The sequence below is a fragment of the Vipera berus genome (assembly GCF_964194415.1).
Source record: "Vipera berus genome assembly, chromosome: 3".
NCBI lineage: Eukaryota > Metazoa > Chordata > Lepidosauria > Squamata > Viperidae > Vipera > Vipera berus.
This window is the reverse complement of record NC_138204.1, coordinates 191,461,818-191,484,715: the sequence shown is the minus strand read 5'-3', so window position 1 is coordinate 191,484,715 and position 22,898 is coordinate 191,461,818. Positions and strand designations below refer to the sequence as shown.

Sequence of the window (22,898 nt, the reverse complement as noted above, 5' to 3'; positions counted from 1 at the left end):
GCATGAAATGCTGTTACTTTCCCACCGAAGCGGTACCTATTTATCTACTTGCATTTACATGCTTTTGAATTTCTAGGTGGGCAAGAGCTGGGACAAGTAACAGGAACTCATCCTGTCGCGTGGCACTTGGGTCTTGAAGCGTGACTGCCAGCTAACAATCTCAGCATCTTTAACTGCTGAGCCATCACACCCCCTAGATGTATGTACATGATGTTATATATCTGATGTTATATGATACAAGCAATGTATTATTTCTACCACAGAACCAATTGTGAATGAACACAGAGGAATGTTATTTGTAAATGCAAATATTTTACCAAGCAGTGTAGAAATCATTACAGACAGTACATAAAAAGCAAGCACTCTGGGAAAACAAGTTATAGGGATGCATAATATTTGGATCCGAAGTGGGCAAGAGTGCTTTCAATCTGGCACAGGCTCCTCTCCATCTGTGAGATGACTACTTCTAGTCAGCTACTGTGTGAATCTACACAGAAAAAGTGCAGTTTCTTTTAAGATACTGGTGATAGCCTAGATCTGAAGTACCACTGCCCACTTTGGATCGGACTACTGAATACTGCTACTAGATTACACCTTAATATACAGAGCAAACACGTTGCAACTGTTCAGGATTCCTCATTTTAGTAATCAATACAAAACTATGCCTTACCTTCACATAAGGATTAGCTTGTACCAACGAATGTGGAACTTGCATAGTTAAGTACTCATTCTCCTGCCAGTTTAACAAAAAGGCAACACATTCCTCTGCTACAACTTGTCGAAGAGGAATATCTACAGTGGATTTCGAAACAGAAACTGATCAGATGGTTTCCTACAAAAATTACATCCTAGAAAATTGAGGGAAATTAGCAAGCTTATGAAAACTTCCTTGCTTTCAAGAGAACCTTATGGTCTATGAAATGGGAAATAGGGATGACAATGAAGAAAGTGCCAAGACACAATACGTGGGTCAGGGAAGTAACATCAGTTATCTTTGTGGCTCATGAGCCATAAACAGGGTTGTCTAAAATTTAAAATTCTATGTATGGGTGACCGTTAATCAACATTAATTCAGCATTGCAACAGGCCACCAGACAAAAATGCAATTGTAGAAAGAACTATAACCACTGATAGTAATACAATTTCCAACCATTATCATACTTAAATACTGATAACTCTTAATAGGGCCAGTTTAGTCTAGTGGTTAAGATACCTAGAAATCAGGAGACCGTGAGTTCTAGTTCCACCTTAGGCCAGCTAGATAACTTGGCCAGTCACTCATTCTCACCCAACCTATCTCAAAGGGTTGTTGTTGTGAGGAAAATAGAAGTTTGCCCCCTTGTTATTTACAAAAAAAATTAATAAAGGGGGGGATAAAAACAAATAAACTCTTGCCCAAGATGGAAATCTTGCTATGTACTTAACCTGAATATTCTTACCGGGCACCCTCATTTCTAAGTATCCTCGAACTCTGCTGATCAAGTCAGAGGGAGGTCGTTCTCCAGAAAGTCCTGCTCCTGCTTCATGGGTGTAAATGTCGAGAAGTAGTATTTCGTTCAACATAACTTGGCGCAACTTCGGAGAAAACTCAGTCACAAGTTCAAGACAAGCAGCAAAAAGTTGCTCAGCATGGACAAAATCCTGCAACAAACAGCAAGAGTTTGTTTGTTGTCTTGTCACATTTACAAATGTTAGCAATGCTATTATAGCAGAAGACAGGTGCTTTTGGCATTTTACATTTAGCTTTTCTGCAATACATCTACTTATTACAGTTCACAGAAATTTAATTCTGAATTTTTCTTGAATTCAAAAGGGGTTTGATAAGTCATATTTCTTTCTTAGCATGGGCTGATATATTTTAAAAATGCAAACCAACAACTACTGAACTATGAAATGAGACATGAGAAAAATATGTGAAATAAGCAGTAATTTTTAAAATATAACATCACACTATAGAGACCTATGGTTTGTACATACATATAAGGTTGTACATTTTGCATAAACCATATTTTAATTATAATTCAAAATACTATAATGGCATTTTAATTAGAATGCAATTATTCTTTGAGGCCTTTCAGAATAGCAATAAGAAGTCTTTCTCACCTTAATTGTACTGCAATGTAGTCCTTTTGCCATCAAAATGTAGACCAAATCTCTAGTCAAATTATCTTTAATTCCTAGGATAACAATGCCGTAAACATTTGGAACTTCCCACTAGAAAAAATATACATATATTTATATTTTTATATAATTTTAACCATGTATCATTACATTCTTCACCTTTAAATAAACTACCTTATTAGAAACTGTCCAGAACTGACGTTCAGCTGTCATACCATGCAACTCAATTAAAATCTGGCGGATTCTCCAAGGATCCAGTGATAAAATAAGCTGATGCTCCAATTGACCAATATTCACACTTGCTGAAGCTGGAAAAAAATAATGTATTTATTGCCGAGCAATTTATACCTAAGTGATCATTAACTTTAATAATGGACAAGATCCATTCAAAAATGAGATAGCTTAATCTTTTCATTATATCCAGCTGAAAGTAGTGTAATTATACAATTAAATAAAACATTATATTTAATGTCTGAAGGCAGGAGGAAGGCAGAGAACGTATTTTGTATGTACATGTTCTTACAACATATTGCTTTTGAAAAACTAATTAAATTGATAGTGAACTTGTCAGAGTATACACATAATTATATGTAAGCCCTTGTTGATTGGATGCTCTTTGCTTTTAAACTGCCAGAGGCTGCTGGGAAAAGCTACAATACTGTGAGTTAAGAAGAAGGTGGGTGGAGGAGCAAAGTAGCTTTGCTTTTAAACTGCCAGACCAGAGGAATGCTGTAGATATAATTTACTTGGACTTCAGTAAGGCATTTGATAGAGTAGATCACAACCTACTACTTGATAAGATAGAAAAATGTGGGTTAGACAGCATCACCACAAGATGGATTTGTAGTTGGCTGACAGGCCGTACTCAGCACGTGGTCCTCAATGGAACTGCATCTACATGGAAGGAAGTGTGTAGTGGGGTGCCCCAGGGCTCTGTTCTGGGCCCAGTGCTCTTCAACATCTTCATCAACGATTTGGACGAGGGGATAGATGGGGAACTTATCAAATTTGCAGATGACACCAAGCTGGCAGGAATAGCCAATACTCCAGAAGATAGGCTTAAGATACAGGAGGATCTGGATAGACTTGAACACTGGGTGCTATCTAACTAAATGAAATTCAATGGTGAAAAAAGTAAGGTTCTACATTTAGGCAAGAAAAACCAAATGCACAGGTATAGTATAGGTGGTACCTTGCTCAATAGCAGTAACTGTGAGAGGGATCTCGGAGTCCTAGTGGACAATCACTTCAATATAAATATTGCCCCCGGGGCTCCAGGGCAAGTCGTGGGATTACCCATTCCCACGACGTTAGGGAATGGCAGCAGGTGCAGGAACAGAGGGCCGTACCGATCTCAGGGAAGGCCTCTCCGCTACTTGCAAGCGGTGAGGCGTTCCAACCCTCTTGTTCTGCCCCGAGGTCCCGGGAGTGAGGATGTGCAGCCTCCTGGGCTCCGGCTGGTGTGCTTGAATGCCAGGTCTGTCGTCAATAAAGCTCCTCTCGTCCGTGACTTGGTCGAGTGTGAGCAGGCGGACCTGGCTTGCATCACGGAGACTTGGTTGGGCCCAGAGGGCGGTATTCCTCTGGCTGATCTTTGCCCACCAGGTTTCCGGGTGCTACACCGGCCTCGGGCTCAGGGTAGGGGTGGGGGAGTGGCTGTTGTTATGAGGGAGACCTTAGGTCCGCGGGAGGCCACCGTTCCGCAGATAGTCGGTTGTGAGTCTCTCTTTTTGAGATGCGGCCCTGGTGCGCAGTTGGGCTTGCTGCTGGTGTACCTTTCGCCTAGTCACGCAGCGGCAGCCCTGCCTGAGCTTCTCGATGTCCTCTCTGGGCTGGTGGTTGAGTTCCCGAAACTTATAGTTTTGGGGGACTTCAATCTACCATCTCTGGGAGGATCATCTGAGTTGACTCGGGAGTTCATGGCTTCCATGACGGCCATGGACCTGACGCAAGTAATTTCAGGACCGACTCATGAGGGAGGCCACACCCTTGACCTAGTTTTCTTATCTGGTCGGTGGTTAGATGATCTTGGTGGGGGCTCTCCAATTATTATGCCCCTGTCATGGACCGATCATCATCTCCTGCGGCTGGTCTTCCGCTTTGCTACCCCCCGCCGTGGGTGTGTGGAACCAGTTAGATGGTACCGCCCCAGACGCTTAATGGATCCCGAGAGATTCCAGGCAGCGCTGGGGTCCCCACCTGCCTCCCCCACTCACAGCTCGGCAGATGCCTTAGTGGAAGCCTGGGAAAGGGCAGCCACTGAGGCTCTTGACCGAGTTGTACCCTTGCGGCCCCTGACCCGATGCAGATCCCGTCGAGCTCCATGGTTCTCCGCGGAGCTCCGGGAGATGAAGCGTCGGAGACGGGGCCTAGAGAGCGGTTGGAGGTCCAGCCGATCCGAATCCGACCGATTGCGACTAAGAACCTACATTAGGTCTTATCTCGCTGCGATAAGGGTGGCGAGATCTAATCACTTCGCTACCCTTATCGCGTCCGCAGATAATCGCCCGGCCGCCCTGTTTAGGGTGACTCGCTCCCTCCTTAATCAAGAGGTGAGGGAGGAACCCTTGCAGGGTCGTGCCGAGGAGTTTAACAATTATCTGTCGGACAAAATCGCTCGGATTCGGACCGGTCTGGACTCTGACTGGGCAGAGTCTGGCGATCAGGACACGGGCGGTCTTGTCGATATCACCTGGGAGGAGTTTGATTCTGTGACTCCGGAGGAAGTGGACAGGATTATGGGGAGACTGAGCTCCACCACATGTTTATTGGACCCGTGCCCTTCCTGGCTGGTTTATGCAGCCCGGGAGAGGACACGCAGCTGGTTCCAAGCAGTTATATCAGCTTCTTTGAGTGAGGGTAGCTTCCCTGCCGCCTTGAAAGAGGCGGTGGTGAGGCCTCTCCTCAAGAAGCCTGCCTTGGACCCAGCTGTATTGAACAACTTTCGTCCGGTCTCCAACCTTCGCTTTCTTGCGAAGGTTGTTGAGAGTGTGGTGGCGCATCAGCTCCCTTTGGTCCTGGATGAAGCGGATTATCTAGACCCGTACCAATCGGGTTTCAGGCCCGGGCACAGCATGGAGACGGCATTGGTCGCGCTGGTGAATGATCTCTGGAGGGCTCGGGACAGGGGTCATTCCTCTGTTCTAGTCCTATTAGACCTCTCAGCGGCTTTCGATACCATCGACCATGGTATCCTGCTGCGGCGTCTCAGGGGATTGGGAGTGGGAGGCACGGTCTTACAGTGGTTCTCCTCCTATCTCCAGGGACGTTCGCAGTCGGTGTTGACAGGAGGGCAGAGGTCGACCGCGAGGTCTCTCGTTTGTGGAGTTCCTCAGGGGTCGGTCCTCTCGCCTCTCCTGTTCAACATCTACATGAAACCGCTGGGTGAGATCATTCGTGGCTTTGGAGTTGGGTATCATCAGTATGCTGATGATACCCAGCTTTTTCTTTCGACCCCAAACCACCCCAGTGATGCCCTCAACGTGATGTCCCGTTGCCTGGAGGCGGTTCGGGTCTGGATGGGGAGGAACAGACTTCAACTCAACCCCGACAAGGCCGAGTGGCTTTGCATACCTTCATCCCGGGTCTATTTGGATATTCCATCTCTTTCTATGGGGGGTGAATTATTACCCCCCGTGGATAGGGCTCGCAACTTGGGAGTCCTCCTAGATTCACGGCTCACCTTGGAAGATCACATGGTGGCTGTGACTAGGGGGGCTTTCGCCCAGGTTCGCCTGGTGCGCCAGTTGCGGCCCTATCTAAGCCGGGATGATTTATGCACGGTCACTCACGCGCTCGTGACCTCTCGTCTAGACTACTGCAACGCTCTCTACATGGGGCTTCCCTGGAGGACCACCCGGAGGCTCCAACTGGTACAGAATGCAGCCGCGAGAGTTGTGTTGGGAGTCTCCCGATACTCCCATGTCACACCTCTGCTCCGTGAGCTGCATTGGTTACCAGTTGTCTTCCGGGTGAGATTCAAGGTGCTAGTAATGGTGTTTAAAGCCCTTCATGGCAGGGGTCCGGAGTACCTTAGGGAACACCTGCTGCCGGCGTCTACTTCCCTCCGCCCTGTGCGTTCCCACAGAGAGGGCCTCCTCAGGGTGCCACCGGTCAGAGAATGTCGACTGGTGGCCCCCAGGGGGAGATCCTTCTCTGTGGGCGCCCCGGAGCTATGGAACCAGTTACCGGTTGAGCTCCGGACGGCGCCCGATCTTCGCTCCTTTCGCCGCGATCTGAAAACATACTTGTTCGAGCAAGCCGGCCTGGCCTGAGGGGGGATTGGTGGTTTTTTTTTACTATTTTTATTGGGGTTTTTTTATTATGTATTACTGTATTTTTAATTGGGCATGTATTTAATTATCTTTTATCTTTTGTAAATCTCTGTGTTTTATTCTTGCCCTGTACACCGCCCTGAGTCCTTCGGGAGAAGGGCGGTATAGAAATATTAATAAATTAAAATTAAATTAAAATGAGCCAGCAGTGTGCTGCAGCTGCCAAAAAAGCCAACACAATGCTAGGCTGCATTAACAGAGGGATAGAATCAAGATCACATGAAGTACTAATACCACTTTACAAGGTATTAGTATGGTAAGGCCATACTTGGAATACTGGACCCAGTTTTGGTTTTCACAATGTAAAAAAGAAGTTGAGACTCTAGAAAGAGTACAGAGAAGAGCAACAAAGATGACTGGGGGACTGGAGGCTAAAACATATAGGGAACGGTTGCTGGAATTGGGCATGTGTACTTTAACGAAGAGAAGGGTGAGGGGTGACATGACAGCAGTGTTCCAATATCTCAGGAGCTGCCACAAAGAAGAGGGAGTCAAGCTATTCTCCAAAGCACCTGAAAGCAGGACAAGAAGCAATGGATGGAAACTAATCAAGGAGAGAAGCAACCTAGATCTAAGGAGAAACTTCGTGACAGTTAGAACAATTAACCAGTGGAACAACCTGCCTCCAGAAGCAGTGAATGCTCCAACACTGGAAGTTTTTAAGAAGAGATTGGACAGCCATTTGTCTGAAATGGTATAGGGTTTCCTGCCTGAGCAGGGGATTGGACTAGCATATTTATCACATGTATCCTGCTTCTCAAAACAGGATAATGGTTTGCTAATGGTCTTAGAGAAATATATCAGAGCACGGAGCAACACTATCCTCTTTCTTATCTTAGAGGATTCCCAGTCTCTCCCTATGCCTTTTCCATTTGACCCAAATAAAAGCATATCATCTAGTTATCATGATGAAAAATAAGGGAAAAAAACAAGTTATATAACAGCCTTTTCAAGTCCAAAAGCACTGCCCTGATTTATATACTGGTCCTCCTGATAACAGCAGGGAAAACAAGCAGAAAGGCACCCATTGTTGCAATAGCTATAAATTTAGGTGCTCCTCTCAAGTGCTTGCTCACAAGGGAATTGCACCCATTGTTCTCAACTACAGACATGATTAATCATGGCCAATAGAAATTTGTATAATTAGGTAACTGTTAAAAAAACATGTCAATGCAACAAGCTGCATTAGCTGACTACAGTCAAAATATTCTTAGTATACTTATTTATTCCACCATTAAAAAAAAGTTGTGAATAATTTAAGGGAAGTAGGGGAAATAACCTGGAATATCATAAAATGAAGTTATCAGCTTAGTGCCTAAGTTGACTCGAAGTGACCTTTTCCTCATCTGATCAATGAGCAGTTTTCGTTCATCATCTTTCAATAAAGCTATGAACAGCTCATGGGAGGAAATCATGAAGACAAATTGGAGATCTTCCAAACCCAGACATAGATTCCTACACAGAATTAAGAACAAATATTTGTGGAAAGAGAAGTGACAAGATTGTTGAGTTAATAACACTTAAGAAATTCATCTATCAATGAATTCTTAATGCAGATATCTTACAATGAATCACACTTCCAATTCAATCATATCATTTCCTCAGATTATGCTACTGGTAGCTGCCTGGTTGTAGGAAAAGAAGTAGCTGTTTTAATAAGCTGCATGTAATAAGATGCGAGTACATTTTTCCCCTTCAAAAACAAAAGTCCTCTGTAGTTTTCTTATATGATTCTTCCTTCAGAAGCACGAGATTATGTTTCACAATTTACCATCCAAAAATGGGTAAAAAACGATATTACTGTTCAATTTTTAACATAGTATAAATTCTTATTACACACTTACTTTAGAAAATAAGCCATTTTTCTTTTTGAAGATTCTGATGCATTTTCTACATGTATTGATTTTGAACACACCTAAGAAGTTTAAATTTGAATAATTAAATCTCAAGAAAAATCCAGTAAACTCATTAGAAAAACAGTGTATGCATTTTTCTTTTGCACATAGTTTATAGCAATATCATTACATAGTTATCTTTCGAATGAAGCTATCATTTTCTCTACCTAGTTTTAGTTTTAACAGTTTTAACAATTACAAATTAGAACAGCGACATACAGTATATAGGCCCTAGAACAGCAAAGGATTTTAAAAATGCTTATTCTATATGAAGAATCAGAGGAAGGAGAAAGGTCTCATTTCACATAACGCAGCAGTATGTTTCTTTCATCCTGTGGAATTTTGTTTGTTTGCGAGTAAAACTTGCTTAAAACATCTAGTACCTATGTTGATAATCCTCACCAATAATTAACCAAAACCAGATGCAACAAGTATAGAAAAAGCCACTTGACAATGAGTTAGGAGCTCATAAATAGGAAACATGCCAAGTTAGAGATATATAACAAAAATCCACCTTAAAAGAAATAGCAGACTTGTCTTCAGATTTATTAAACTGGAGACATGAATAATGAAATATAGGTACAGATACATGTATGTGTGTATATATATATATATATATAGTTAAATCTAAAATTGAGAATATTTTTACCTCAAGGAGAAAGTCTATTTTTTCTTTGGTAGGTCTAAGAAGCATCTGGGTAAACTGGACGCCAACTGGCCGACCCTGCATCACATCACAAACACTGTTGCATGCACAAACCTTGAAATATATTTCATCAAGAACTTCATCTCTGTGTAAAATAAAAAATAAACTAAGACAAATTGGCACACAAAAAGCTTATACCTAAAAGACCAATTCAAGGTATTGTTTTATATTCTAGTATAACAGTCAAATTTTAAAAATACGAATCCCAGGCATATTTACTTAAAGTATAAAATCTTTGAACACCGGGATGGATAAAAAACAGTCGTTTATTGCTAAAAGATCATAATAAGCAATAAAAAGTAACTGTTTAAAGCATATCTACCTAATCTAAGCTTTTGCTGGTTCTCTGCCAGTGTCATTAGAGAAAGCATTGAAGGTTTGAAAAACCGTTGGTAAGCCTGTTTGGTTCCGCGCTCTGCTCATTGGCCGTGTGATGGACCTTGCTCTAGCCCAGGGGTGTCAAACTCAATTTCACTGAGGGCCGCATCAGCATTGCAGTTGCCCTCAGGGGGCCGGGTGGGTATGGCCAGGGTGGGTGTGGCCTACTGGGTGGGCGTGGCTAGACTGTGTATGGCCTACTGGGTGGGCATGGCCAGCTCTACATCGTTCGCATCAAGGGTGCCTATGGGGGCCTGGGCAGGAGTGGGACAGATCTGAGGGTCTCTGGCAGAAGGAGGGTCTCTGGGCCAGGGCCAAGGCAGTGGGGGCCGTTCCCTCACTGTTTCCAGGATGGCTTCGCGGGCCACATGAAACCACTTCACGGGCCGCATCTGGCCCCCGGGCCTTGTGTTTGACATGTCTGCTCTAGCCAATTTTGATTGTTCTCACTGTCTCGCATCGCTTCCCTTGCAATCTGGTCTCACTGTCCCCTTTTTAAAAATTTCTACTCCCTATCTGTTTTGGTTTGACTACCTTAACTGACCTTGTTTTCTTTTGCTGTTCCTCATCCAATGTCATAGCTGTTGGTATTTGTATTTCCTTGTTCTCTGTGTCCTCCTTTTCTACCCTCCTTGCCTGTGATTGGCCATTCTGTGCTATGCCTATCTAAATACTGCTTTCTTGATTGGGAGCCCAGGTTTACTAAAATGGTATTATGTATCACTCAGTATACAATTCAAAATAGATACTGATATTTTTCAGCACTTTTCACACTTTTCACTTCCACAGTTATATTCTGGTTTGGGCAGTTCTGTTTCAAAGAATTCTGATTTTTACAGTGACGAGTTTTGTATTCTTTCAGATTTGGAAAACCTGTATTAAAATCACAAAATATTTTTTAAACTTAAGGAGTCTTGGTCATCAAGCCCTTGTGATATACCATTCCACCTAACAATCAGTGCAACATATTAATACACGGAACTGAGACAAAATTGTTCAGTTCCAAGGTTTGTTATTAAGATTGAACCAGACAACTCAAAGGCAGAGGTTACTCAGAAATCTATCTACTCTGCCAAGCTTGACAACTAATTAATAGATGGGTGTCAGAGTGGTTCTCTCCTTCAATTTATGCCTCACCCTTGTTGAGCCTTCTGGGAGAGCTGCCTTAACACCGACTGTCTGAACTGAATTGGTAAGGTGGGCATTCGGTTGTCTTCAAGAAAAATCTTCACCAGTTCCTAAAACAGAAACATAGGAACTACTTGCATGTTTTAATTCAAAATGCATGTACTTCAACTTCAGCACTGTGAAGCCGCATAAAGTTGGGTTTCATATGGAAACAAAAGCTTTACACCACCAATTCACTGGGTGGTGTGGAGCTGTCATTGTTGTTTAGCCTAAAAAACATCACAGATTTATTGTGATGATGGACCACTGCTCTAAGTTTCTTGCAAGAAAGATAGTCCAGAAACTGAATCAGTAACACTGACGAGAAGCTGACTAATGTTAAGCAATCAACAGAACCTATGTTCAGCCCTTCAATACTACTTTGGAACGACTTCCAGAAATAAGTAACCCGCCTTCTTTGAATAGCACAAGCAAATGGCTAAAGATTTTACAATAAAAATACAGTATCTATTTCAAGGGTCAAGATATTTAAATGCGTTTAATAGCCCTGAGTTTAGGAACACATGACTTCACGTGACTTAACGGCGGAGATATAATGATATCTTAATAACAACAAGAGCATTGCATGTTGTTTACCTGGTAATTGCCAGATCTTAAGCAGCTATGAATTTGACTGTAGGGAGTTGATGGTTGTGAACTACTGTCAGAAGGTGCAAGAACTCCACAGGCTTGACAGTAACCAGCCAGCCTTTTTTCATCTATCATGCAATGAAGTGATGAGCCAATCTAGAAATACAATGTTATCAAAGTTATAAAAATGTAGTAAACACTTCCAACATTTTATTCAAGGCAAACACCTTTAACAGAGACTTATTTATCACATTATGATAATTTTCCAAGAATCATTACAATTTTGTAATTGTTGTTGCCAGTATTTATTTACCATCCTTTTTTAAAAAAAATATGCCAGGTCAATTTACAACACAGTATAACTTTATTATATAAAAATTTAAAACATCCTATTTAAAAAAAAGAAACATCACCACAATAATGGCAAGATTACTGGCTGAAGTTGAACAAATGTCTTTATCTTCTAATAATTTGAGTATCAACCAGTTTTATGAATATTCTTAAAATTTGCAACGAAGCTTCTAGATGGGTTTCCATTTTCTGTAAAAACAGATTTCATTTGCTATTTAACTTGTTACTCACCTTTGAAATCAATTCCTTGGTTCTAAAAAATTTATCTCTGGCATTCCTATATAAATCAAAGTTTGTGGAACCCTGCTGGAAATAGATGGCCCCTAAATCATAGCATACCTGAAACAGACCAAAATAAATTATAGCAGGACTTTTTAATCCCTTTTGGAATACTTCGAAGTAATTCTAAAGCAACAATTAAATGCAGAGAGACAAAATCCCTGCACTACACACTGTATTAAAGAGGTGCTTTCCTTCTCTTTCCAAACATTTGCAAATCAAACATCCTTGAAACAATACAACTGTAAAACTGAATATTCTTCATGTTTTCAAAATACTGGAAAGCTACACTGAATATAGAATGTCAAGGTTGGCTGATGACACCATGAATTGTTTCAAAATGAATTTCATTTTATGAATCCATATTTAAAGATAGTCCTCAACTTACAACAATTACAACTGGAATTTTAATTGCTAAGTAATGAGGTTGTTAAACAAGTCATTTTACAATCATTTTTACTATGGTTGTTAAATGAATCATGTGGACATTAAGTGAACCATGCAGCTATTAAGCAAATCATGAGGTCATTAAGCAAATCTGGCTTCCACAACTGACTTTGATTATTAGAAGCTGGCTGGGAAGGTCACAAATCTTACTTAGGGTGACTGCAAGATGCTGCAACTATTGTAAATGCAAACTGGTTGCCAAATGCCCTATTTAGTGACAGGCATAATTCGAGGACAGCTCATAAATCACTTTTTCCAAGTCTGTCATTAAATTAAAACTACTGTTACACAAATGTCATAAGTCGAGGACTACCTGTATATTCCACCAACATCATTGTCAGATAAAACATCAACCTACTTGGCATTGCATTTCTTCAGTGCTAATACTTAATCCGGCTGTAGAACTCTCTGTCTCTCCGTTAACCATACCAGGTTCCATAGCTAGAAGATCTAGCGTCCGTATTGTGTGAATGTAAAGATCCTTGTTTAACTTTAGTGCTCCTTCTAACACCAGAATGGAATCAGCAGCCTGCTCTTTTAGCTGGAACAACCAGGAGGAATGTAAATGTTGAATTATTAGCAGCTGTTTTGATTACTTAAGATAAATATGTATTTCTCTAGTTCAAGCTACATCAAAGTTCACACTAACAAACGTCAATCATTCCCCTTTCAAAGATCTCACATATTTAGTTATCATCACATAATAACCATTTAATATTCTCAGAGCTCAGAATGAGAAAGCTACAGTAAGTCTTCACCCTGTAATTGGATGGAAAGGAAAGTCTCTTTATAATGAAAATTTACTTTTTGTAATGATTTTTGTTTACAGATATTTATAAAGCAGTTCCTATGTATCAAGTATAGGTAACCAAATATCCTACAACATCCACAATGTCTTGCCAAAGAGAAGAACACCTGGTTGCTAAGATTGCAATAGATGTATTTATGAATTATTTTAAATCTTTCCCGGTTAGGAATATGATTTAAAGATAAACAGATCAACTTGGTCTTATGAACAAGAAAATATAATTGTATTTCTCTGAAATTCAAGAGGCAAGCAATTATTTCTATCACCACTAATAGGATTCAGATTTCTGCATAGCAATTTGAATGATGCATACTACAATTTCTGTACCCCTATTGTTTTCACTATTTTGCCCTTGGGCGAGTGTATAAAATAGATCCTCCCCTCTATTAATACTAATCAGATAGACATGCTGGAATAAACTGCAACTAGTTTGTGACCTGTTTCCTTGCAAAACATCCTTATTCTATCTTATTATGTGATTCTTCCCTATTGTACGATTTAAGTCAAAAGGCTAAGAGTATAATACATTCTTTCCTGAAATAATTTTCTCATATAAACTTCAAAATTCAACATATCCAATGGAACTGAAGTTAGAAATATGATGCTCCAGTTCTCACAGTACAGATATCAAATGCCATTTTTATATGGGAAAGGTCTTAACTTTAGCACTTCTCTTGATTAATTGTATCAACTAACTTCTAATTGTGGACAATTTAATGAAAAGCTCTTACCACTTTCAAAATGTTATCTGTGACTTCCTTTTCTTGTTGGAACTGATTCATACTAAACAAAAAAGGCAAAAGCAATTGTGGGTTATTATTCAATGCAATATCAAGTTATTATGCTATTTAGATTTCCAGTATACCTCGTGTGTTCAGCACACAACGGGTACAGTTTGGTCTAGTAGTTAAAGCATCAGGAGATGGTGATTTCTAATTCCACCTTAGGCACAAAGGCAGTTGGGAGATGTTGCGCCAGTCATTCTCTTCCAGCCCTAGGAAGAGGCAGAGCAAACCATTTCCAGAATCTTGCCAAGAGAACTGCAGGGACTTTCTAGGCCAGGGGTAGGCAACCTGGGCTCTTTTATGACTCATGGACTTCAACTCAGGAATTATGAGTTGAAGTCCATGAGTCATAAAAGAGCCCAGGTTGCCTACCCCTGTTCTAGGCAGTCACCAGGGGTCAACACTGACTCAAATGCACAAATGGATGCATAAATAAATAAGCAACAAAATATGCTTTTCCTCACATTTTTAAAAAAATAAACCGCATTTCAAGATTGAAAACTGAATCATTTAAGGTTTAAGCTATTTGAATAATTTTGCCTAAAATTGTATTTGTTCTAAAAGAATCAGAATTATTTTATATAAATGTGCTATAGTCAGGGATTTTGTCTTCTTTCCACTAAAAATCTTTTAATACACACTTTAAGTATCAAACAGGTTTTACACTATTTTGCTCATGTGCCTCATTGAAAATTGGATCTTGATTTAGGTTTAGGCTAAAACAGATGGACAGACTTACACATTCAACTGAGGTGGACCAGGTTTTGCTAGTCTGACAGGAAAACTACTATTGACTATGGTTCGGATAGCCCTATTAAAAAAACACACAAAACTGTTAGCACTGAATAGTGAATTATTCTGATACCAGCATTATTTATTGGGGCTTATTTTAAAAATTAAAGCTAGGGCAAATATAATAGCAAAACGTACTGGAAATATTGATTTCACTGATTCTTCAGTCTTCTAGTTGAGATCACATAGAAATAAAACAGGGCTTAACTTCAGTTTATCAAATTTTTAAGTTGTCATTTTAATGAATCAGGATCTGTAATCAATTGATGCTCTAAACAATTTCATAGGAAGAGACATTGGTAACCAGCTACCCAATTCACAGCTTATTCCTTTGCCAGGCTAAAACAACATGCAAAAGTAATTACTCATTTATATGTACGACAGCTAATCAAAAAGAAAAAAAATGCTATCTAGTGTGCACATATCACTTATAAACCTCACAAGCAGAATAGGATTTATTTGACCTTAACATTTCCTTCTAGTAAGAGTATTCAAGAAAATAAAATCTTACCATCTATTGTAGAGCAATATAGCCATTGCAGTGGTTGGAGGTAAACAGGCAAGGTCCATATCTATGTGTTTAGTTCCAGGAGGAACCTTACTGATGCACAGCAATTCATTTAATAGCATGTTCAATACAGGAACAGATAAACTAAAAGACACACAAAAAAATAACTGAAAGTACATAGATCAGCTCTTAATTTTGTTACAGGATATCACCAGACAAAAGCCATTAAGGTTCCAATGCAGTCTTTTTTGCTATTTTTACTGCACATCTAACCTGCAAGCTGGAAACCAGAATAGCAAACATCTTTCCCAGCTGTTCTCCTATGCGGGTACAAACTACATCATAACTTACTGTTCTGATTATTCATCATGATTACCAGTGATCAATCTGTCTTGAGATTGAATTTTTAGTTTATGTGACGTTGAAATGGAAACTTCAAAATACTGCTTATTTAAGCAATGTGAAAAATTAATACTTTTTACTGACAATTATCTGTAAACAATCTTATCCAAGAAATCAGCTAATACCTCTTCTCCAGTACATCCAAATTCCACTTTAAATGTGCAGCAACTTTTAGAGCAAGTAATTTTAAAATGCGATTTCTCTTATTATCAGGGGGAGGCTGAACTTGATTCTGTTCATTGACTAAAGGCTTGGAAGCCTGCTCCAAAAACTGAACAATTAGTTGGACTGGTGAAGGATCTGAAAGAAAAAAAAGGTTTAAAATATGCACTGTATATTAAAATATCACCTAGGGAGAAGCAAATAAATGAAAAATAAACAAGCTACTTTTAAAGAAGCATATCATTGGTTTTACTGTCATTTCCTGTATCAGTCATATTCAAGCGTAAATATGTATTTATTTTTGTGTATACTAGTACACATAAAAAATCCAAATACATTATGTGATGTGGACCTTGAATAAGATTTAAGTGCAGTGCAAGTAAGGATCAGCAAAAACCTACTACTACTTTTGCTTCATCATCGGATAAAAGAATCTACAAAATTTAATAACACCCACAGAAAATGCAATCACACGCCTTCATCCTCTGCAATAATGAATGAAAATAAAGTTTCAGCTTTGAACAACAGCATTATTTACCTGGAGAAGCCTTTTTCAGGTGTTTCTCCAATAGAGACTCTTCTAGCAGGAATTCAAACCAGGAAGTCTGAGGGGGGGTGCAGGGTCGGCTAGATGTGGCTGCCTCCCGATCAACAGCTTCTACACTCATCTTCCTTTCTTGAATTCCTTTGGATTTCTTTGAGCAATCCTTTGAGCATGGACCCTGATTTAGAAACAACATGGATTATTATATCAGAGCATAATTGCTTTACAAGATATAAAAATTTAATTGCAGGCCTTTTCATTCAGACTGGATTTTACAGTCCAAATATGACAAATTGGGATCTTAGGGAGAAGGGCGGTATACAAATCAAATAAATAAATAAATATTGTATCTAGAGAAACTTTTCATCAAAATTACAAGTCAGAATTTTCATAACAAATTGAACTGTTGGAAATAGTGCCCCAGCTTTCATAAGACTACAGCTTCCTTGGCAATCTTTTTTCCATCTTTCTTTTTGGTGAATGTTAAGAATGAGCTCTTGTTGCGGGTGAAGAAGGAGAGTGCAAAACTTGGGTTGAAACTAAACATTAAGAAAACCAAGATCATGGCATCTGGCCCTCTCAATTCCTGGCAAATAGATGGGGAAGAAATGGAGTTAGTGACAGATTTTATTTTCCTGGGCTCCAAGATCACTGCAGATGGGGACTGTAGCCAAGAAATTAAAAGACACTTGCTCCTGGGGAGGAAAGCCATGGCAAATCTAGACAGCACACTAAAAAGCAGAGGCATCACCCTGTCAACAAAAGTGCGTATAGTCAAGGCTATGGTCTTCCCAGTTGCAATGTATGGCAGTGAAAGCTGGACCATAAGAAAGGCTGAGCGCCAAAGAATTGAAGCCTTTGAACTATGGTGCTGGAGAAGACTCCTGCGAGTTCCTTGGACTGCAAGGCAATCAAACCGGTCAGTCCTAGAGGAGATCAACCCTGACTGCTCTTTAGAAGGCCAGATCCTGAAGCTAAAACTCAAATACTTTGGCCACCTAATGAGAAGGAAGGACTCACTGGAGAAGAGCCTAATGCTGGGAAAGATTGAGGGCAATAGAAGAAGGGGTCGACAGAGAATGAGGTGGCTGGATGGAGTCACTGAAGCAGTAGGCGTGAGCCTAGATGGACTCCAGAAGATGGTAGAGGACAGGAAGGCCTGGAGGAACATTGTCCATAGGGTCGCGATGGGTCGGACATGACTTCGCAACTAACAACAACAACAAAGAATGAGCTCAAGAAAAAATAGAATACAGATTACTCAGTCAAAAAACAAATTCCAAAAAGTGATTAAAGTGAACGGAAGGAAAAAGGGAAAAAAATCATATAATATAAAAATAATACAAAACTATCATTTATTATAAATCTAGACCATATTGCTACACATTTTACTAAAGATATTTTAAAAATTGATAGGAAACACATCTCTTGAATTCTGTTAGCTATCTATATAGAATAATTTTCACTATCAAAACCCAGACTTGACAAGCCAAACTCTTCATAAAATACTGATTCCATAATTTATGAATATAATCCAGCATTACATAATGTGTACACACACACACACACACACACACACACACACACAAACTATTATATTTTCACCAAGTTATGTTAACATATATAATTATTTGAAGCCAAAAAAAGACCATGGATAGATATGATCAAATCATAAGAGACCCGTAACATGAACACAGGGCATCTGATATCCAATTTTTTAAAACATTATTTGAGGAGTCAAATAATCACTAATTATGATGAATTAACTTCATTCCTAGATTTATGTTTGTGTGCTCAGTGTTCATTCCAGCACTGCCTGAATTAATCCCTACAATTTTTGTACCAAGGTTTTCACAAATGGCTTGCCATTCCCTTCTTCCAAGGGTTGAGAGATTGATTGGCCCAAAGTTACTCAGATGGCTTCATAGCTAAGGTGAGATTAAAACTCAGTCTTCTAGTTTCTAACCTGATGCCTTCACCACTATATTAAACTGATCCCCCAGATAATTAGAAGTGTATTTTACATTTCTTAAAATTTGGATCCATCATTTTTCCAAAATCAGATATTCCAATTTCTCATTTCTCCATATATAGTTGCAATATTAAGCTCTATTCCTTTCAGTTTTGTGTAAAATGGGATCGATTTTATTTCAAATACCTTACCAGTCTTCTTTGCTAAACACTTCATATACACAGTACCCAATACATATTTTCTCTTAAGCAAAAGCCAGATTTGATCCAACCAAAAATGAGGCTATTTTGGGAGACTGGAGGCAGAACTCCAGAAGAAAATAAGTAAGGTGCAGAAGAAAAAGAACTACCAACATTCTCCTCCTGAAGTGGAATTTTGAGGAAATTAGGTATTTCCAAGTAACAATTGAATCAAAAAGGGCATCTGATTTAGGGATAGCCTATTCTAGAGGAACAGCAAAGGGACATATCTGCACTAATTATTTAGAGCAGTCTTTTTCATCCTTAGGCACTTTTAAGGCATATAAACTTCCAATTTCCCGAATTTACCAGACAGCAAAGTTCCCAAGGTTGAGAATACTAATTTAGAAAATTTATACGGCAGCACACCCATTCTCTTTTAGTGACTATAGACAGCTTACAAAAAAAATAGTGTATAAGTGTAAATATCTCTGTATAATTTATGTTAGTGTATTTTTCTAGCAATTTGAACATAGCACATCAATTGCGTCTTCCGGAGTGCTGAAATGCTTAGATTTACTTTTATGTGCTCAATTGGATCTTGTCCATTGTTGCACTCGCAGAAAAAGCCAAGCATGAGAATTCGGGAAGTTGAAGTCGAAGCATCTTAAACTGGCCAAGTGTGAAAAACATTGATTGAAATACACGAAATGCCCCATCCTTTCAGAGCCACGGCCCGCCCCATTAGAAGACCTGGTTCTCCTTGTTTATGTGAAAGCAAATACCTTGTTATGCACGTAGCTCACCTACTCAAACACACAAAACAGATAAGAAAAGTCGTGTTTTTTTCCCCCCTCACCTTTTCTGCACCTTGATCCTTTCGCAGACGGGCCCCCCAACTGCGAGCGCCCTACCACCCATCAACCAAAATGGACGACGCCTTCCCCGTCCCCTCTCCTACCTTCCTGGCTTCGGATAGGTGAATAGACAGCTTTTGCTCCGCCTCCGTTCCTCGATTCCGACCAGTCAGAATCGGAGGGCCGGACTCTAATGTGTTTCGACATGGGCAGGGGTAGGCAACCTCGGCTCTTTTATGACTCATGGACTTCAACTCCCAGAATTCCTGAGCCAGCATAGCTGGCTCAGGAATTCTGGGAGTTGAAGTCCATGAGTCATAAAAGAGCCGAGGTTGCCTACCCCTGGACATGGGCTTCCTGCCGCCTTCTCGTTCAGCAAAGAGCGTAACTTACGCTTTTTTTGCGCAAGATGGTCCCGAGGTAGATTTGAAAGAGCTGGAGTGTGAATTGGCTGATCAGTCGGAGTATTGTTTTCTTTTTGTGCGAAGGCTTTTTGCAAACTTGTGCGACATGGGCTGGGTTAGCATCCACGCTAGGCTAAATTATGATTGCCTCCTATGTTAAACTATTGCGAGGATACAGCATTAGATAATAAGCTTTTCTAGGCCTTTGCTATGGTGTTATTGTGGCAAATAAAAGTGAATGTCTTGTTTCATATTTCATAAGTGAGGTTGGCTGATCATCACTCAACTATGTTAATTATGATTTAAGGTTTACTGTGTTGGGCAATTATACACAATATCTACAGTCAATAACCCATGGGTTTTTTATTTAAAGCAGTCTTTTTCATCCTTAGGCACTTTTAAGGCATATAAACTTCCAATTTCCCGAATTTGCCAGACAGCAAAGTTCCCAAGGTTGAGAATACTAATTTAGAAAATTTATACGGCAGCACACCCATTCTCTTTTAGTGACTATAGACAGCTTACAAAAAAAATAGTTAAAATGTTCTTGAAAGCTTGAAGATTCAACAGGTGGTGATCCCAGTCAGATTTAGTCTGTGAGCAGTTTGGACATGGTTGTTACAGTGCTTACATTGGATTTCTCCATATGGGGGACTAAGGACTAGCCTGAGACTCTTGAACTAAAAAAAAGGTAATGGCAATCCACTTCCATAGTACTGTGACCAAAATCAAATAGATATGTCTCTGAGTTCACCAGAGACTTTACTTAAATAAATGTCTTCATGTGACGTGAAGCTGTCTCTTGATATTTAAAATGGGGATTCCTGCCTCAGCCATGCTAATCATAGTGCTTGTTGACTTATAGGTGGGTGAACTAGGATTTGATAAACTGCAGAAGACTAAGATGGCTTCACTTCTCATGCTGCTTTCTTCTAGTAAGTGAATGGAGATTTATATTTGCTGGTTTATATTTGCTCACTGTTTGCTACAGTGGTTCAGGTGCTTGGAAAATTAGCAAACCCAGTTTTACATTTCCAGGCAGCAATAGAATCAACATTGCATAGGCATGTGTGTGTTCCTGTGTTAAAGGATACAGTGATAAATATGCATATTTAAATCCACACTTCAATTTTGGAGGGAACTGTACCGAAGGAGATGTGACGGCTTTGGAGAAAACTGAGCTTCAGTTGTGCTTGTAGCATATTTGGCCAAAATCAACCAGTACTGTACTGTGTCTTTCCGTTAGGAGGGAACAGGACGTGTTATTGAATATTCAAGGCCCCTTCTATTCACAACAAGGAATATAGAAGACTGAGACAGTGTAAAGTATAAAGTGCATGAATTAACAAATGCAAGATGCATGAAGTGAGAGTAAAAAAATGTGATAAAGCTGAAAGAAGACGTGATCTCGTGAAGTTGAGGAATACAAATACTTGGAAGAGAAGGTGTGGAATAACTGAATAAAATGGTTAAAGTTTATGTCAGACAGTATAAGCTGATGGCATCTAGTATGTTAAAAACATTTAGGAGGAATTTGTAAATTAGTAATAATTGCATGCCATGCTTCAGCAAATGGTGTTAACGAAAACCACTGACGAGTTTGGGGAAAATTATCCAATGTTGTGAATGAATACTATGAAAAAAGGCTGTTCTGTTTGTGACATGGAGAATAAACTGAGAAGATACAGGGGTGGGGTGGGGAAATAGTTTAGACTGAATGAGAATGATGACTGCTTGATGGACACCTGCTTAAAAAAAAGGCTTACTTATTCCAGAAACGTCATCAAAACATGTCCATTTATATGGATATGTATAATTTAAATAACAATCTAAAACGATTGTTATTTACAATGAAATAGTAAGATAATTAGCAAAAATATTTTTGGAGATGCATTGTAACTTTGCTCTATAGCTCTCTTGAAATTTTACTTTGAAATAAGCAGAAATTGGCAGTTTTGATGTGATATGATGAGCGCCTTGAGTTTTTTAGCAGCTCTTTTACTGTAGAAACAAGGAATCAGAATTAACTTTCTCCTTCTTGAGATCAAAATGTTATCCCTTCCTTTCATATTCATACATGCTTGTACCTCTCATTTGCCTAATTGTGCATATTGCAGGCCAGTTATGGTGGTGTTACATTTATCAATGGTCGCAAATGCCTTCTAAAATGCAGGATTGTAATTTCAGAAACTATAATCCAACAAAGCTAAAAGGTACCAGGGAAAGCAGCTAATTATTTTAGCAATACAACATAGGCTTTGTAGAAACCCTGCTTTCAAGTTTGCATCTACAAACGGATCATTTCAACGATTTCTGTTTCTGAATAATATCAAATTTGACTGCTGGGTCGTTCAATTGTCCAAAACAGCAACCTACAGTATGTTCCCATGATAGCATATGTGTGTGTCCCTAACATATTTCCAGTAAAATCATACTTCTTGATAGACTGACTGGATTGCATTTTTAACTTTAAAAAAGTTTTCAGCAGAAAGGGAGGATAATTGATAATTACCTGGGAGGAGAAGGACCAATGTGTTCAAATAAAGTTAAACCCTAAAGCAGACAACCTCTTTATACATTTAAGTGATAGAGAAAAATAACTCTGCTTAAAGAGATATGGCTTACACATCTTGCTTATGGGTTAATACTTGGTGTTATCAACCACTATATATTTTTTCTTTCTCCCTTCTGTAAGCACTTCTTAAAACCAAATTCAAGACAAGGTCTTGTTTTGTGAATTTCCTCAGGAAAAAAAATCTGCAAAGCACACAAAGATTTAAGTTTTGCATTTTTTAAAAAGAGAAGTTTACAAGGCACATTCTCCAACAGCATTGCAATACTGACAGCCAAGATTTAGATCTTTGAATATATGTGTTTTCAACAGCTATAATTATTTTTCCTTTTGTACTATAGTAATTAGGTGTGGGAATACATACTTGATGTCATGCTCACATGATTCCACAATCTCGTTATTTTCCAAATCCTTGAAGGAATAACAAAAAATGAAACACAACTCCCTAAAAACTCCAACACTTAATTCAGAAACCAGTGTGAGAAGTGGAATTTAACACTGTTATGACTGAGCATTGGTCTCCATGAGCCTTTAAATGCTGCTTTTTTACATTACAAATCTCTTTTCAGAAGCATCTCATTACAACAGCATTTTAAGAGGATTTTACAACTTGAAAGTTCTTATTCTTCAGTTCAAGTATAACC

General features: G+C 39.5%; 1 protein-coding gene across 3 annotated transcripts in view; it reads right to left on the bottom strand.

Moving 5' to 3' along the window:
- The window catches only part of INTS8 (integrator complex subunit 8), a 29,090-nt gene extending 9,717 nt beyond the window's left edge, over positions 1-19,373 (bottom strand). For 2 of the 3 annotated variants that reach the window (XM_081326189.1, XM_081326191.1), the window contains exons 1-17: positions 19,281-19,373; positions 16,265-16,448; positions 15,690-15,864; positions 15,166-15,306; positions 14,602-14,673; positions 13,809-13,860; positions 12,628-12,810; positions 11,775-11,882; positions 11,199-11,348; positions 10,572-10,672; positions 9,000-9,141; positions 8,300-8,370; positions 7,735-7,910; positions 2,296-2,429; positions 2,104-2,214; positions 1,440-1,641; positions 671-792 (exon numbers count right to left, since the gene is read on the bottom strand). In XM_081326189.1, coding sequence (XP_081182315.1) covers positions 671-792; positions 1,440-1,641; positions 2,104-2,214; positions 2,296-2,429; positions 7,735-7,910; positions 8,300-8,370; positions 9,000-9,141; positions 10,572-10,672; positions 11,199-11,348; positions 11,775-11,882; positions 12,628-12,810; positions 13,809-13,860; positions 14,602-14,673; positions 15,166-15,306; positions 15,690-15,864; positions 16,265-16,394 — 2,070 coding nt within the window. In that variant the 5' untranslated portion in view covers positions 16,395-16,448; positions 19,281-19,373. The remainder of the gene's footprint in view (positions 1-670; positions 793-1,439; positions 1,642-2,103; positions 2,215-2,295; positions 2,430-7,734; positions 7,911-8,299; positions 8,371-8,999; positions 9,142-10,571; positions 10,673-11,198; positions 11,349-11,774; positions 11,883-12,627; positions 12,811-13,808; positions 13,861-14,601; positions 14,674-15,165; positions 15,307-15,689; positions 15,865-16,264; positions 16,449-19,280) is intronic. The other variant, XM_081326190.1, reaches the window with a different exon arrangement.
- Between the last annotated feature and the right edge of the window lie 3,525 nt (positions 19,374-22,898).